This window comes from Xenopus tropicalis, chromosome 6, assembly GCF_000004195.4.
Source record: "Xenopus tropicalis strain Nigerian chromosome 6, UCB_Xtro_10.0, whole genome shotgun sequence".
Taxonomy (NCBI): Eukaryota; Metazoa; Chordata; class Amphibia; order Anura; family Pipidae; genus Xenopus; species Xenopus tropicalis.
Window position 1 is genome coordinate 25901739 of NC_030682.2, and position 16203 is coordinate 25917941.

The window sequence follows — 16203 nt, forward strand, 5'->3', positions numbered from 1 at the left end:
GAATAATAGTTCAGAAAAGTGGCCTGTGGTCTAAGGTTTCCTGGTGAACCCCTGGCATCTCAGTCTGACTGTATATGATGAGGAATTGAGTGTGTCTAGTCGAGGCGGGTAGAGAATTCCTTGGGCAGGGTGTAACCTAAGTCGGTAGCTAATAAAGTGGCGATTTCGGGAAAGTTATTCTCATGTGATACAGAAGCAAAGTTTCATGCACAATGGCCCCTTTCTCTCTCCCAACTTTAAAGGCTAATGTTTGTGTGAATCGGCATGTAAGTGAAATAACCCATTTGTCATGGTATTCATAAGTTTATGTAGCGAGGCTGTGTGAACTCTGGGTCCTGCAGGAACAGACTTTGTAATGGCACCTCTGCTTATTTCTCCTCTAGCTGAGGCCCGGTTGTGTTCTGATGTGACCCAGCTCTGCACCTACATGCAGCCCACATCTGCACTATTACACATTTTCAAGGTTAGGGTATAGGTTCACCTTTTCAATTATTATCTCATTTGTGTTTTTTTGAACTCTTTAGCTTCCTAATTCTGTAGGTGACCTCTTTGGCATTTAAACTAGCTAGTAAGGAAAAATAGGAGAAAGCCTAAATAGCACAGGAACTTGCATTATATCAACTTCCTGGTTGCTAGGTTCACTGGCTCAAGCAACCCAAAGGCAATTTCAGTTTCTAGTTGGATATAGACAAGCTGAGCTCCTATATTGTGCGCACCTCAAGTAAGTGATCTACATATTTGTGTTTGCTTTTTAGTTGTACTTGCCATACAGTTTTGTTCAGCTGTGGCATTTCCCAGACTGTGGCCTAACATTCCCTCTAGTAGCCATTAACAGATGGCACTGTTCTAGAAACTTGGGCAAGCACTAAGCCATGATTTCATGCAGCTAAAGGGGTGGTTCACCTTCAGGTTAACTTTGAGTATGTTGTATATGGCCTATTATTCATTTTCTATAGGTCTTGAATTATTTGCCTTCCTCTCTCCAGCTTTCACATGGGGGTCACTGACCCCAGCATTTAAAAAATGACAATTTAACCTAGCAACGGGGCAGTTGTTTAAAAGAGACAGAAATACAAATAGAGGCTGGCCTAAATAGAAAGTAAAATAATATAAATTAACAACATTGCAGCGTCACAATTTAGGCCAGCCTCTATTTGTATTTCTGTCTCTTTTAAACAACTGCCCGGTTGCTAGGTTAAATTGTACCCTAGCAACCAGATAACTGCTAAAATTCCACACTGGAGAGCTGCTGAACAAGAAGCTAAATAAACTGCACAAATGAAGACCAATTGCAAATTGTCTGAGAATAGCACTCTCTACATCATTCTCAAAGGTTAACAATGCCTTTATTTATGTGTAAAAATGTCACTTTCCTTGGTTTGTTTAAATTAGAAATAGTTTCCTTTTAACACCTACAACCTTTTTGTCATAACCTGCAATACTGCTGGATAGGTATATTTTTGTATCTGCCAGTAAATTAGGGCTGGTGTTGGCAGCCCTGATCCGCTCGCTGAGGATGCTTAATGCTATGATATATTATCAGCCGGGAGTCTGTGACAGCTGTAGGTGAATATGGGAGCTGTCACAAGAGAACGTAAATGATTACTCTGTTTAGGTTCGATCCCTATAATAATCTCTCCTTAGGCACCAGTGTGCTTTGTATACCATATGAAAGCTTCCTCCTTATCCATCTAATAAACAACTGTACATGGGATGGGGGGACTACTGATTTTCCAAATATAACAGTTTAAAGTGGAAGTAAACCTATATGATATTGTTCCTTATAAAAGAAAGAAAATGCTAAGCAGCTTTCCAAAATAGATTTTTGGTGGTTTTCAGTGGTTGTAACGTCAGCAGTAAACCTAATTGTTACTGAAAGCAGTGTCTGTCTGTTACCATTGTCTGCCCTGTTTCTGACTTGTAAAACAATATAGCAGAAACAATTAAAGGGGACTCTGGCTTCTGAACCAAAATTTGATAAAGATCCCCACACAACACAGAAACCCGTGATGCTGAAATCCAGCATATCCTAGCAGGGGAGGAGGGACCGAAACAGTGATGTTACAAATTGTGACAACTCCTCCACAGCTTACAGACAGCATGCAGAAACTGCATAACCCACAATGCATTGCACTGTGATGTTCCTTTCCTTATTGACATTATGTGCAGGCTGAGGACAGGAGACTACTGTTATATATTTTTTTTTTTGAGTTTTAAAGTAGTCAGACAGATCAGCAGGAGAACAGGGGGCGGACTTATTATTATTGTAACAGGTTGTACAGCGCTACAAATCCTTGTAGCACTTTCTAAATAAACTTATACATACATAAATATTTTTTTTTATTAGTGTGTATTAAAGAGTTGCTTGAAAACAGGTTTACATTATTTTAAAAAGCTTAAGTTGTGTTTGGGTGGAGTTCCCCTTGACAGTGCTGTGAAGAAACATAGGAGGCTGACTTCTTCTGCATTGCTGGTTCTCTGTCTTGGAACAATGTAGCAGAAGACACAGATTGTTCTTTCAATCTGAAATACATGTACAGATACCTTTAATACCATTGAATATTTGTTAGAAAGTTGTTTTGAATTAAAAATCAGAAAATAAAATCGGGCAAAATGTCCCCATTCAGCACACCCCCAAGCTGCATTGTCTTGATAAATCTGTATTATGGTATATTAACCCAGTGTTTCTAGAGTCTGCTTGCAAGGTACTGTTTTATTATTACAGAGAAAAGGGAAATTATTTTTAAAAATTAGAATTACTTGCTTATAATGGAGTCTATGGGAGATGGCCTTTCTGGATGATGGGTTTCCATCTAAGGGATCCCATACCTGCACCATAAGTCTATTAATTTAATTGAGGCATGTCTAGCTGAGGATGATGGGAGTTGTAGATACCTGCAGCTTATGCTGTAGATGTGACACCATAAAAGGAAATTCTGTGGCAAACAAGTACAGGTATAGGAGCCGTTATCCAGAATGCTCGGGACTTGGGGTTTTCCGGATAAGGGATCTTTCTGTAATTTGGATCTCCATAACTTAATACTGCTAAAAATCATTTAAATATTGAATAAACCCAATGGGCTTGTTTTGCCCAATAAGGATTAATTATATCTTAGTTGGGATCAAGTACAGGTACTGTTTTATTATTACAGAGAAAAGGGAATCATTTAACCATTAAATAAACCCAATAGGGCTGTTCTGCCCCCAATAAGGGGTAATTATATCTTAGTTGGGATCAAGTACAGGTACTGTTTTATTATTACAGAGAAAAGGGAATCATTTAACCATTAAATAAACCCAATAGGGCTGTTCTGCCCCAATAAGGCGTAATTATATCTTAGTTGGGATCAAGTACAGGTACTGTTTTATTATTACAGAGAAAAAGGAAATAATTTTTTAAAATTAGAATTATTTACTTATAATGGAGTCTATGGGGGGTGGCCTTTCCGGAATTCAGAGCTTTCTGGATAACGGGTTTCCGAATAAGGGATCCCATACCTGTACCATGACATTTATGAAGAACTGAATTAGGGTGAAGACACACAGAGTTACTAGTAGCAGCTACTTTTTCAGGGCTACTAAACAGAAAATACCCTGCCATATACAATACTGAGAATTGCCTCGGCTAAGACACATGTAGAGACAATTATCAGTAAATGAATCAGCATTGTCTGTTTTAGTAGCCACGACAGGTAGCTGCTACTTGTAGCTCTGTGTGTCTTTACCCTTAAGAATGAATCTCCCCCTCTTGGCTCAATAAACCTTGCACGCTTGCACAATCAGTGGAAAGCAGCCTTTGATTTAATGGGAACCACCCATCCAGTTCCCGGAGAAATGCTTCCCTAACCCTTTTGACGGAATAAAAAACCCCCAAAGAAATACCCCAAAGCGGCGGCAGCAGCAGCAGCATCTAATTCTAATTTTAGTAGGAATGTAGGGGAAGGCAGCTTGCAGTCAGCTGAGAGCCCAGCTCCTAGGCACCATCGTATGGGAAGCCTCACCATTTCAGATGAATAATAGGGCATTGGTTTCGTCATCTATAAACTGCACCGCTGCTGCTGCTGCTCACAGCTCGAGGGAGCCGGCGTAATTACTGTAGTGGAAGGAAGGAGCCGTAGTATGAGACCAGGGCTACCTACATGTTGCAGGAAAGATGCTCTTAAGGGCAGCCGCTGGGTTTCTCTCCCCTCCAGCCAAGAGGAATAAAGGCACGGAGCATGTGTGTGTTACGCACGGCAGTCACAGGAGGAAACTGCCATTCCTGATCTCCTCCATCGCCCTGTGCTGCTGCTTTTGGTACCTTCCAGAGAAATCACTATCCATGTATTTTTAGCTGTGCTCTAGCCGGCATCAGTATGACAACATAATTCAGTCTTTCCACCCTTAAGCAGCTTTTTACTATCCTTTATTTTCCGCCAGCTGCAGTTCCCAAAGGATGTCACGGCACTGGTAAGACCTACACCGTAGCCATTTCTTTCATATATGTTTATGGAATGTCCTGTTTTTTTTAATTTATTTATTTGTTCTTAACATCTGCAACTCCGGCTTGTTTAACCCTTTGAATGTTTTTTTTTGGAAAAAATGTGCTTGTTTTCTGGGCTAACATCAGACCCGATTGCATGTGCTGCTTTCCAAAACGGTTAATTTATTAATTTATTTTTGCTAGTGTTGTGATAAATAACTCCTCCGTGCAGCGGTGTATTTATTGCAACTGGAATGGGGAAAAAACCTTGCCCTCCCCTTCAGTAGTTTGTGCTGTTCTGTCAATGGCTGCACATATCAGGCTTTATGAATGCCAGCGAGAGGCAGGCTGCTCTGCAACAAGCATGTTACGGTTGCACCAGGAAATGTAATCTGATCCCATACCTGAACCGTATAAAGGAGATGGCATGCCCATGTATTTTTTTTTTCTAACTGCGTCGGGAGCTCCAGCAGTCGGCTTTCGCTTCATGGCATTGAGCACAAGACCTTTAAACATTCCTCCTTTGAACTGGGGATATTGCTATGTGACATGATTTTCCCTACCGCTGCCTTGTTTGCTTTATACCTGTAACCCGTCTCCGTGTGTGCTGGGCTCCTTCCACAATGATCACCGAAATGTCTTTGGACAGACAAGCCAAATGGGCCAACCGTGCCAAATTTAGTTTAACCCTTTTCCTTAGTAGCAGAGCAGTAAGGAGAAAGGTAAGCTGCAACCCAACCTATAGCACTGACCATTCCAGCTGTTGAAGATTTCTAACCTGGATTAGATTTATGTATGTTGGATTTATATTCTCAGACGTTATAGAGCAGTATATTTAAAATAAAATGATTTTATATGTTCTTGCATTGGTTTATGTAAGGATTGTTTTCTGTTTTATTTTAATATGTTATTGTGGGCGCACAGGAACAGCAACAGGTTAAGTTTATGCTCAAAAGTGTACGGGAGAAAATATACATGTATATGTGCACTGTTGTCATTACACAGCTGGAATATCTGTTCCTCGGCTGTTGCATTATACCCCTCGTCATCCTCCAATAGCCTTCAGTTGTCAGGGTGTGTTCCGAGATGTAGCTCAGCAACAGCTGGACGGCCACAATGGATGGAATGGATATTCCTGTTCTAATAAGTTAAAAAAAATGTTATCTATGTATATTTAGAAATTGGTTTCTGTATACTCAAACAATATTTTTTTCCCCCTTAGGCATATTCACAAGATGCTTACCTGAAAGGGAATGATTCCTACAGTGGCAATGCACAAAACATACCCGAACCTCCACCCATATGCTATCCTCGAACAAAACCTGCAGCTTCAGTGATGGCTCAACCAGTTGAAGTTCCACCTTCAGGCACATCATTGACTAAGCAACAATCCAGCCGTCCGGTGCGGACAGCAACAACGCAGCCTGACCGAAGCTACAGGGTTGAAATACAAGTGCCTCCTTCACCAACAGATATTGTCAAATCGAATACAGCTGTATGTGTCTGCAATGAAGCTGTTAGGACTGTTATATTGCCTTCTGAGAAGGTTGTAGATCTTTCATCAAATAGAACTAACCGGGCTGGCCCATTGCACAGAACTGAAGAAGTAAGGTATGGGTTGGCAGATCCGTCTATGTTAAAAAGGACTACATCCCCTCCATCTTCCACCCCTAGTGTGCCGATGGTTCCAGCCTCTCGGCAGTTCGATAATGCTGGAGTAATTGGCAAACCTCCAAGCTATGGAGGACATTCTGAAAGCATGTTTAGCACTAGGCCCTCTCAAGCAGAAGAATCTCCATCTCCTACAAACCATTATGCTTCACCTGGTTCCCACCAGCAAATAGACTGGCGAAACTATAAAACTTACAAAGAATATATTGATAACAGACGTATGCAAATGTATGGCTGCAGAACAATCCAGGAAAGACTAGACAGCCTTAGAGCAGCATCTCAAAACACAACAGATTACGATCAAATGTTGCCAAATCGCTCTTCTGGCCAGGTACGGAGGCGGAGTACTTCTCATGACCGGGTACCGCAGTCTGTCCAAATGCGACAGCGGAGCGTTTCACAGGAGAGACTTGAGGATCCTGTTTTGATGAAAGAATGGCCTAGAAGTGCTTCTCAAGATACACTGACGTCACTTACTGTGGCCCCCAGGAACCACAGATCAGAGTCATGGGATTATCTCACCAGAAAAGAGGATTTTGACCAATTCATTGTAGATACTCAATCTAATGGAGAACAAAAGCACAATTACAAATGGACTGGATTCACAGAACAAGATGACCAAAGAGGCATTTATGAAATACCTAGACAACATTCATTTCATATGTCTCTTCGGTCACCAAACTATACAATGGCCCCTCTTCCTTATCCCTCAGACAGCAGACGAGCAGGTACTAGAGTTTTGGCTCCCGCACGTCCTTTGCAAAAAGTTCATCCTGACCTAAAAACCATACAACCTACAAGGAATTTCCAAAACTCTTATCGATCTCCACATCCGAGACCAGCTGTAAGCGAAAGATTGGTTTTTCCTATTTCTAAAAGCAACTCCGTAAAAATACCTGCGACTTATGCCTCTAAACCCTATTCTCCCAGTGTCGGTTCAGAGGATGGTATCGTCAAAGACCAAAAAGCAGTTAACTACATACATGTAAGTGGCCCTCAAAACTTTCAGAGAAAACCTCAAACAGAAAGTGCTTTGGGCTTCCAGTTGGACTCTCTCAAAACATCTACGTCTGCCTCATCTTCATCTCCGGCTCACACTAAGCCTGCGAAGCAGGTGAAACATAGCACAGCTACCTCCCAGAACGTAGATGGTAAAAAGACTCAAAGTCCAGAGGCAAATGCCAGTGATTCTAATTCAGTATTGACTTCTATAGACCAGGTGGTTCTGAGGGAAAAACCTTCACCTGGTCAACAGACTTCACAGCCTATAAGGCAGCCATCCTATATTTTTGCTGTCAGTGATGTGGAAGGTGCGTCAGACACAACCTGCTGGTTACCCAACGATGCCCGTCGGGAAGTACATATTAAAAGAATTGAACAGAAAAAGGCATCCGGCTCTGATTCACCGGGGGATTCTCTGGCATCCATCCCTTTCATAGGTAGGTTTAGTCTGCCGTTTTTGACCTTATCCAGCTACATTACATGTTTTTGTTATTGTTAGGGTGTCCTTTCTAATAAGCTTGCTTTCTGCAATATTGTCTTCCATATTTTCTAATTTATCTTCATTTTAGGCTAGTGTTTTTTGTTAAAAGGTAGTGATCTGCTGCGTACATGGGTGACACAATCATTTGCACTAGACACGGTTTAGTAATATTTGGTTTTAATACAAAGGCAGTGGGGGAATTTTTAAGAAGGCAGGCATTCCTTCAACAATCATTGTGCTCTACAAATGCACACAGCTGGAAATAGGAAGTTTACTTTAAATGAATAAAAATATTTTTAGATAAAGCTGTGCGGTTTTCATAAAAAGAAACAGAGAATCATGTAGCCAAGCATATCAAAGGAAGGGGGGGGGGGGGGGGGGCATTGCTTGCATTGATGTGTCAGCTGTGTAAACCACACTGCAGGGGGTCTTTTATATTTTCCCAGAAATGCCATTGTAAAGTTTGCCTTGCTCTTTATGCTCACCATATATATTGTGTTCCTTGTTCTAGTAAAGTGGCATTTTGTGTCGTACTTGTCATTTATTGCAAAATGCTTGATTCCAATGTACACTATATAGGGTTTATCTATTTAATTTACTTCCTCCTCTGCATACTAAAGACAAGAGGTAACTGCCATAACACTTCCCATTGCAGACACACGTAGACGAGTTTGATAGTAGTAATGGTAGCAGTGAAAGCTTTCCTACTATTTCCCATGTAAAATTAAATTAGAAGGACATTAGTTTATTGAAGGTTAATCTAAACAACTTCCAACACGTGAATGGCCAAATTGGCCTGCTACACCACTGTTCATCCCATGCACATCTCTGTTGACTTTTTACCCTGTACAGCAGTGGCCACCAACCAGTCCACATAGAGGCAACCAAAAAGCCAACCACAGCCCATATTTATTACCCCCAGGATTTTTTTAATGCTTGTGTTGCTCCCCAACTCTCCCTTTACATTTGAATGTGGCTCGCAAATAAAAAAAAAAAAAGGCCTGGGAACCCCTGCTATACAGTATGTGACTGGCATCTTTGGTCAGTCCAGTGTTCCCTTTTGGTGGCTGTGATTCCAATCATAGTACAGTTTGAGCTTATTATCACATCCCACACATTTGTAGATAAGACAGTTCTGCTGTGGGACACAGGACCTATGTGGCTTCACAGGAACATCCAATGTGGGTTTTTTTTTTACCACTACTGTGTACATCTTCTAATAAATCTTTGAGTAAGAGCTGCTGGGATGCAGGATGGTGAAGCATGGGATGGATTAGTGTAAGAACCAGATCAGTAGTAGTCCTTGTGTGGCCTGAATGGACCAGATCATACAATCTGTTTCTTCTACTACTGGCTGCCCTAAAATACTTTATGGCTTAAGATTACATACTAAAATGTAGGGTCCTAAATACTTCAATCTTTTGAACTTTCCGAAAAAAAATTTACTTTGTTTGTTTGTGTGGGTTATGACTTTTTCAGGGGAGGAAATGTGATGATTTAACAGTATTGACTTATTTGGTAGCCATATTTTATGCCGCCCTAGGCCCGGACCTCTGTGACCTTGCCACAAATCCGGGCCTGCGTGGAATTCACAATTGCAGCAAGCAGGCAGGCGCCATTTTGTGGACACTGTTATTAAGGCAAGCTTTGTATCACCCCAAAATCTTATGGGGAGGGGGAATAAAAAGAGGCGGTGACCTGTAGCAAGTGCTGAATGGGGAGTAATTTCCTGCCTCACCTCGGCATAGAGGCGGGGCATGCAATAATATGATTGATATGATTGACAGCTGAGTTTTTAAAACACCTTTTTAACGGGTATGGCTGTTTTATTAATAAAATAAATTGAAAAAAAAAAAAATTGGGGTTTCATGTTAAATTTGAAAAGGACATTTATTATCCAGCTTTTTGTGTGTGGGTAACAGGTCCCCTTTAAGTAGGAGAGGCCTAAGTTCTGACTGGTGAACCCCTTTGATAGACAAAATGGTTTGGATCTGCTATTTAGAGTTACACATCTTTGTATATTTAGTTTTAAGGTGTTGGGAAGTTATGGGGGAAGGAAAATGTTCTAGATGTGCAATTAACAACTGTACAAGAAGTTATTTTGGCCAAAGAGGTGGTTAGTTTGCCTTGTACCTGCTCTGCAGCTTAGCAGTGTTATAATCATTCCTTATGTGCAGTCTCCGCACTCTTCCTATATACTCCTGAGGGATTCCTTTATATAATCTGTGTGATTAATAGATTCTTGTTACTTGGCTGAAATACTGCCAGCCGGGCATCTCTGACCATGGTGTAAAGCTTAAGTCATTGATTTCATTTGACTTTGTATTTCAGTAGTGTGTGTGTTTCGAGGAACCCTCACATCTGCCACAGGCTGGAATTAACCCTTTCCTATCATTATTGGAGAACTAGGGTGCATATGTCTGACTTTAAACTGTACAAAGCAGATATTTGGACTTGTGGGTAAGACCCACTGTTGTTGGAAGGGTTAGAGGGGAAGGCTGCACACACTGGCACACTGGCAAGGGCTCCACATATGGCGCCCCCTTTAGTTTTCTAATGCCAAGTATATGGAATGATAGTGTCCATTGCTGCCACTGAATCATACTAAACATAGGGGGTTCCCTTTCTTTCCTGCTATTATATTGCAGTTGTGCTATCCACAGCATATCCCAGTCTTATTCATTTACCCAAATTTATTGACTTGTTTCAGCATTCTAGAATAGTGAAAGCATTTTAAAGCAATATTTTCTAATTCTCACTAATCTGAAACAGAAACAATTCTTACTTAAGCAACTGCAATAAAATAAGCAAGTAATCATGTTTGGCTGCCAGATATGTAATGAAACCATAGTCCTTGGTCTGGTTTCCATAACTAGTTTCGATGATAAGTGTGCGGTCGAGTCTCTTAAAGGGCTATGTCGACCCATAGCAGCTTCTAGCGCTGCAGGTAGCCCCACTACGAATGGCACTGATCATCTTTAGATTGTTAAAGTGCTCATTGCACCTCCAGTTACTGAACTTGACATGCTATAACCTGCTGGCCGAGTTGCACAATGATGCTTTTTAAAAAGGGAAATGGGTTCGGCCCTGTTTAAACAGAATTTTCTTATATGTTTGACAAGCAATGCAATCCAATCCACATCTGCTGATTACTGGAGAGATCAAAGTCCCTTCTCTGAAGTGTTGGTTCTTTTCCAACGTGAGATAAAGGTTCTTTCCCACGTCTGCTTACGGAGTGCTGCACCTTCTAGCAAAAGATAACCCTTCCTATAGAAAACAGATAAATATTAAAAATGGCTTTTCAACTCTTTGATTTACCCTTAAGTTGCACAAGAACTCTGTGTCGCACCTCTGTAGCATTGAACAGAGAACTGCATAAAGTTCAGTTTTGGCTTTCAGTATATTGCTTTTCAATGTTGGGGGTCAGTATTATACTTTGTGTTTCTCATTGGTGGGTAGTCAAGGCCAGACTCCAAATGATTTACCTTAGGCAGTATGTATTGCCCAACCAGCCAGAGAGCCAATGGCTCTAGCACCGGAACTGGAGATCCAGGCTTCTGAATAGGCCACCATAGCTTTATGTTTATGCAAGCTGGCTGGATAAAGACTACATGGAATTTTACCATCCTCTGTAACTTTGTACTGGTACGGGGAATACCTTCTACATGTTATTTATTTACAAATGATGGCCCTGTGACCACAGTTCTTGCATGCCACTCTTTGATCCTCCCTACCCATATCTATTTCACTGGCAGCTCTGCCCATTTTTGCAGCATAACTGCAGGTGCAAATATAAAGCAATCTTTTAATAGAACATTATTGCTTTTCCATGGAATGACCTATGTTTATTGCTCCATAGTTATGTCAAAGGGATGGGTGCAGCTAAAGTGAGGAGTAACATGCTCTTTAGTCTTGTCAAGGGCAGGTTCATTAGTAGAGGCTTAGGGTGGGGGTGGCCCATGCTTAATCCTGGCTACAGTGGGCGACTGATCTCCCTAAAATGCTTTTCCACTGGCAGTAAAGTGAATCGCTGGTGAAAAGGCATAGATTTACTGTGGCAACTAATCTCCCCCGTGGGCTATCACCCTTTTACCCCACTGAAGAAACTTATTAGGTGTATGAGCTGACCCAGTAATGGTAATGAAACCTTGGGAAAGGAACCCATTTTTAAATGGGACTTTAGTATCCCTTTAAAATGATAACAAAACTGTGTCATATTTGTATTTTTTATTATCTGTCGCAACTGATATCCCAGTAAGCAAGCTGAGACGTCAGCAGTGTTATCACTTAATTTAGTCATATCCTGATTTGTCCAAATTTCAAAACAAATTGAATTGTTAGACTCACACCAATATGAGGAGCAGCCTAGATATTTCTCATTAAGAAATTAACTATGGGTGAGTGGCGAAGGACAGGGACGAATACAAAAGGCATTAGGGTCTCCGTTTTTATATGTCCAGGTACTTTTGGGGTATAACTGGAAGATGGGGACATTTTGTCACATTTTGTATAAGTCAAACACCCCACATTCCATTACCGTCCATGACAAATTTTGGCACATTTTCACCAGGTAAATATCTGTTTTGCATACACTAAATGATTCAGCCTGACACACACATTGCAACGAAGTGTTTGTGTCTGATTATATGGCCTGAAGGTTTTTCTGTAGGAAGTTTACCACCTATTAATTTAACTGGGAGAAAAGGGTTGTTTCATTTTGCAACAAAATTACAATTAAAGTCCATTTATCTTACTGATCATTTACTAGCAATAAATCTTTGCTTAACCAACCTTGCTAGAGTAATTATCATTGCTGCAATGTCTGCTAGGTGAAATGTTTCAGGCTAATTATTATATGAATACGCATTCTCCCGTTCTTATGCACGTTTGCCCACTAGAGGCCACTCACACAGTTGTCCAGTCATAACTGTACATGGTTGTACTGCTCAGATCAATATGAAAGTTCACACTGAAGCAAATAAAGAGAAATGATGAATGTGAAATAAGATGAGCATAGCTGTGGGAAAGGGAACGTCGGGAGTGCTTTGTCCGATGTGCCTGCTATGAACTCTGTTATAGTTGTTTTTTCCTTATTGCCTTCCATTTTATTTAAATTGCAGGTGGGTGACTCTGACCAGTTACAGATATGGAAGCCTGCATTTTCTATGTGTTGATGTTCTTAAAGGAACAGTTCAGTGTTAAAATGAAACTGGGTAAAATGGATTGCGCAAAATAAAAAATGTTTGTAATATAGTTAGTTAGGCAAAAATGTAACCTATAAAGGCTGGAGTGAGCGAATGCCTAACATAATGGCCAGAACACTACTTCCTGCTTTCAGATCTCTACTCTCTTAGTCGGTGACTTTAAGGGGGGCCACATGGGACATAACTGTTCAGTTAGCTTGTGAGCAAGCGGGTCAGATTCAAATGCAACCTAACTGAACAGTTATGTCCCATATCGCCCCCCTCAAGTCACTGATTGGTTACTGACTGCTAACAGCTGAGAGAGCTGAAAGCAGGAAGTTATTATGTAAGACATCTGTCCACTCCAGCCTTTATAGATAACATTTTTGCCTAACTATCTATATTAGAATTATTTTTGATTTTGCTCAGTCTATCTATTTACCCAGTTTCATTTTTACACTGAACTGTTCCTTTAAAGTGAGGGTTATGCCTATTAGACAATATGCTTTGGCATAGGAAGCACTATGGCAGCTTGCATGCATGCAGATGATAAAGGCAGAATAACCGATGTGTTTTTTCCTGAATGCTTATCAAACCTATAATTTGTACACACCATTCATACATTTTATTGTATTATCGCAAGCAATCAGCCCTGGACACATGAGAGCTGCTGGCAGGTAGCCATGGCACTGAGTATAGAGTTTGGCTGGCACTATAGATGTTTATAAATCCCTTCCCTGTCTCTATAGTAAGCAGTCTGGTTCACTAACAGTAGCTTCTTATATGTGACTTTCCTCGCTCTCCTGCTTCATTCATGGCATAGGGATGTTTGTGATGAATAATCACCATTGACACAGAGTATAACAAAGGCACAGTGGTACTGCCAATGCTAATGCGCTATGCTCTATTGCTTTAGTTACGCTATAATTTGATTTGATCTGTATAAAGGCGTGTTTGCTTTTAACATGATAAATGGGGCACATCTACAGTCCTTTCCTGTATTACTCTGCCACTGAATTGCAACATCTCTGCTCTGTTGCAATCTTATCTACTTTAAAGGGGAAGTTTGCCCTTAATTTTATAACTCAGTAGAAAATATGGGATGAAAATATATTGAGATTCTTATGGGTAAATGACTGATATGTGGATATTTGCCTATATCTGTGACCTTATATGCCTTGGCCAAGTGTTGGACCACCAAGGGATCCATTAATGGGAAGAAAAAAGTCTGTCAGCTCCAGGAAGCAGATATTAGTCTCTCCGTTTATTTTAGCCTGGCTTATAAAGAACAACCTCTTATGTATAAGGCAGCACAATGTGTCTCTAGCTCCATTCAGAACAAAAGTTGGTTTGTTGCTGCTCACGTGGTTGGATGTACTGTTGAGAAGCCTTGCACATAAAGATGAAATCACTAGGCCTCCTCCAACTCCCAGACCGGCATTGCCGGTGATATGGCCCTGCAAGAAGAAGGAATTGCTTATTTTAGCTATTTTTAATTTTTACTAAATTTCCAAAAGATGTTGGGTTTTTCTTTTTTATAACAAAATTTATTCTGGAAAATGTACAATGGCTCTGGTGGCTGTAGAATCTGGGATGTGCTGGACCTGCGTGGACTGCCATGGCTTTTATGAACTGTTAATTGAAGATGTCTTTGGTACGTGTCTGTCTCTTTTTAACATCTATGGCTTTATTGAAGAGGCTCCAAATATTTGTCAGGAATCAGGAGAGATGCTTTATGCTTTGCTATATAACAGCACTAAAATTGACTAATAATTACGTTTATCGCAGCATATGAGTGAGCCTTACTATTTTCCCATACACACAGTTTTACTGTTTGGAGTGATTAATTGCGTGTGTTTGTGTGCCTGAACAGTGCTCTTCATTAAAGTCAAAGCCTCATTGAATTACAAATAATTTAAATGACCCCCTACTATCTTACCTATGGCAGATTGCAGTGGGTTGTCTGCTCTGTATAATTGATCTCCTTGTCCACGATATAGTCTTTTGCTGTCTGGTTCAGAAAAATACCAAATTAATCTCCTTTTGAGGGTCCGATATGTAGTCTAAATAGCTCAAAGCTTTGGTGTGCTTTGGTTCTTTATTTTTTTGGTCCCCTTTGGTTTTGTGAAATATTCTTTCTGTAATTTGGGCTTAGTTATATAGAGATAAACACATATATATAACTTAGTTATACAGGTATGGGACCCGTTATCTGGAAAACCGCAGATCCCAAGCATTCTGGATAAGGGGTCTTTCTGTAATTCAAATCTCATACCTTGAGTCTGCTAATAAGATTATTTAAACTGTAATTACACCCAATAGGATTGTTTTGGCTCCAATAAGGATTAATTATATTTTAGTTGGAATCAAGTACAGGTACTATTTTATTGTTAGAGAGAAAAGGGAATCATTTAACCATTAAATAAACCCAATAGGGCTGTTCTGCCCCCAATAAGGGGTAATTATATCTTAGTTGGGATCAAGAACAAGTACTGTTTTATTATTACAGAGAAAAGGGAATAATTTAACCATTAAATAAACCCAATAGGGCTGTTCTGCCCCCAATAAGGGGTAATTATATTTTAGTTGGAATCAAGTACAAGGTACTGTTTTATTGTTAGAGAGAAAAAGGAAACCATTTTTAAAAATGTGTATTATTTGATTCAAATGGAGTCTAAGGGAGATGGCCTTTCCGTAATTTGGAACTTTCTGGATAATGGGATAAGGGGTACGATACCTGTATAGAGTGAGACACTGACAGATTGCATTCTCAAGAAATCATTCGTACCTTGCCAATTATGATAGAGAAAAAGGTATATGGCAGGGTGGACAATTACTCTGCTATGCATTGCTTATATTCTGTTACCTGAGCTCTGGTCGGAATAGTACAGTCCATTTGTGACAGTGTTAGTGTAGACTGTGCATTATTCTACATGCACAATAGAGTGGAAAAGCAAGATAATGGCAGAATCTACAGTATTTGCAGATTTAAATGCTAGCATTAGATCAATGGGTGTTTTATCCTGCTCCACACAATAATTATAATAGTTCTGTGTATCTGATATGCATTATATGTAATTAATGGGTTAATCTACCTTTAATATAGTGTATTTTCATGTGACTTTGTATTGTCACTTTCGTATTGAAACTAATATATTGTGACTTGTCCTTAATTGTACAGTTGCGTAAGGCTACTGTGTGACAGGTACAGAAAACTGATTTCTTTTGTATTTTCTCTTTCAGATGAGCCAACCAGTCCCAGCATTGACCATGAAATTGCAAACATTCCTGCTTCTGCTGTTATATCTATTTCCGTGCAACCGCTGCCCACCATCACCACAGTTCCACCCAGCCCCACGTCCCCAGTGCCATTGATACGGCGTCATTTCTCTCACGATCACGGT

The 16203-nt window shown here is 40.3% G+C and overlaps 1 protein-coding gene across 4 annotated transcripts in view; it reads left to right on the plus strand.

Moving 5' to 3' along the window:
* The window catches only part of arhgap21 (Rho GTPase activating protein 21), a 90640-nt gene that overhangs the window by 61054 nt on the left and 13383 nt on the right, over positions 1-16203 (plus strand). For 2 of the 4 annotated variants that reach the window (XM_018094500.2, XM_031903149.1), the window contains exons 7-9: positions 4420-4449; positions 5685-7572; positions 16043-16201. In XM_018094500.2, coding sequence (XP_017949989.1) covers positions 4420-4449; positions 5685-7572; positions 16043-16201 — 2077 coding nt within the window. 4 annotated transcript variants of the gene reach the window in all.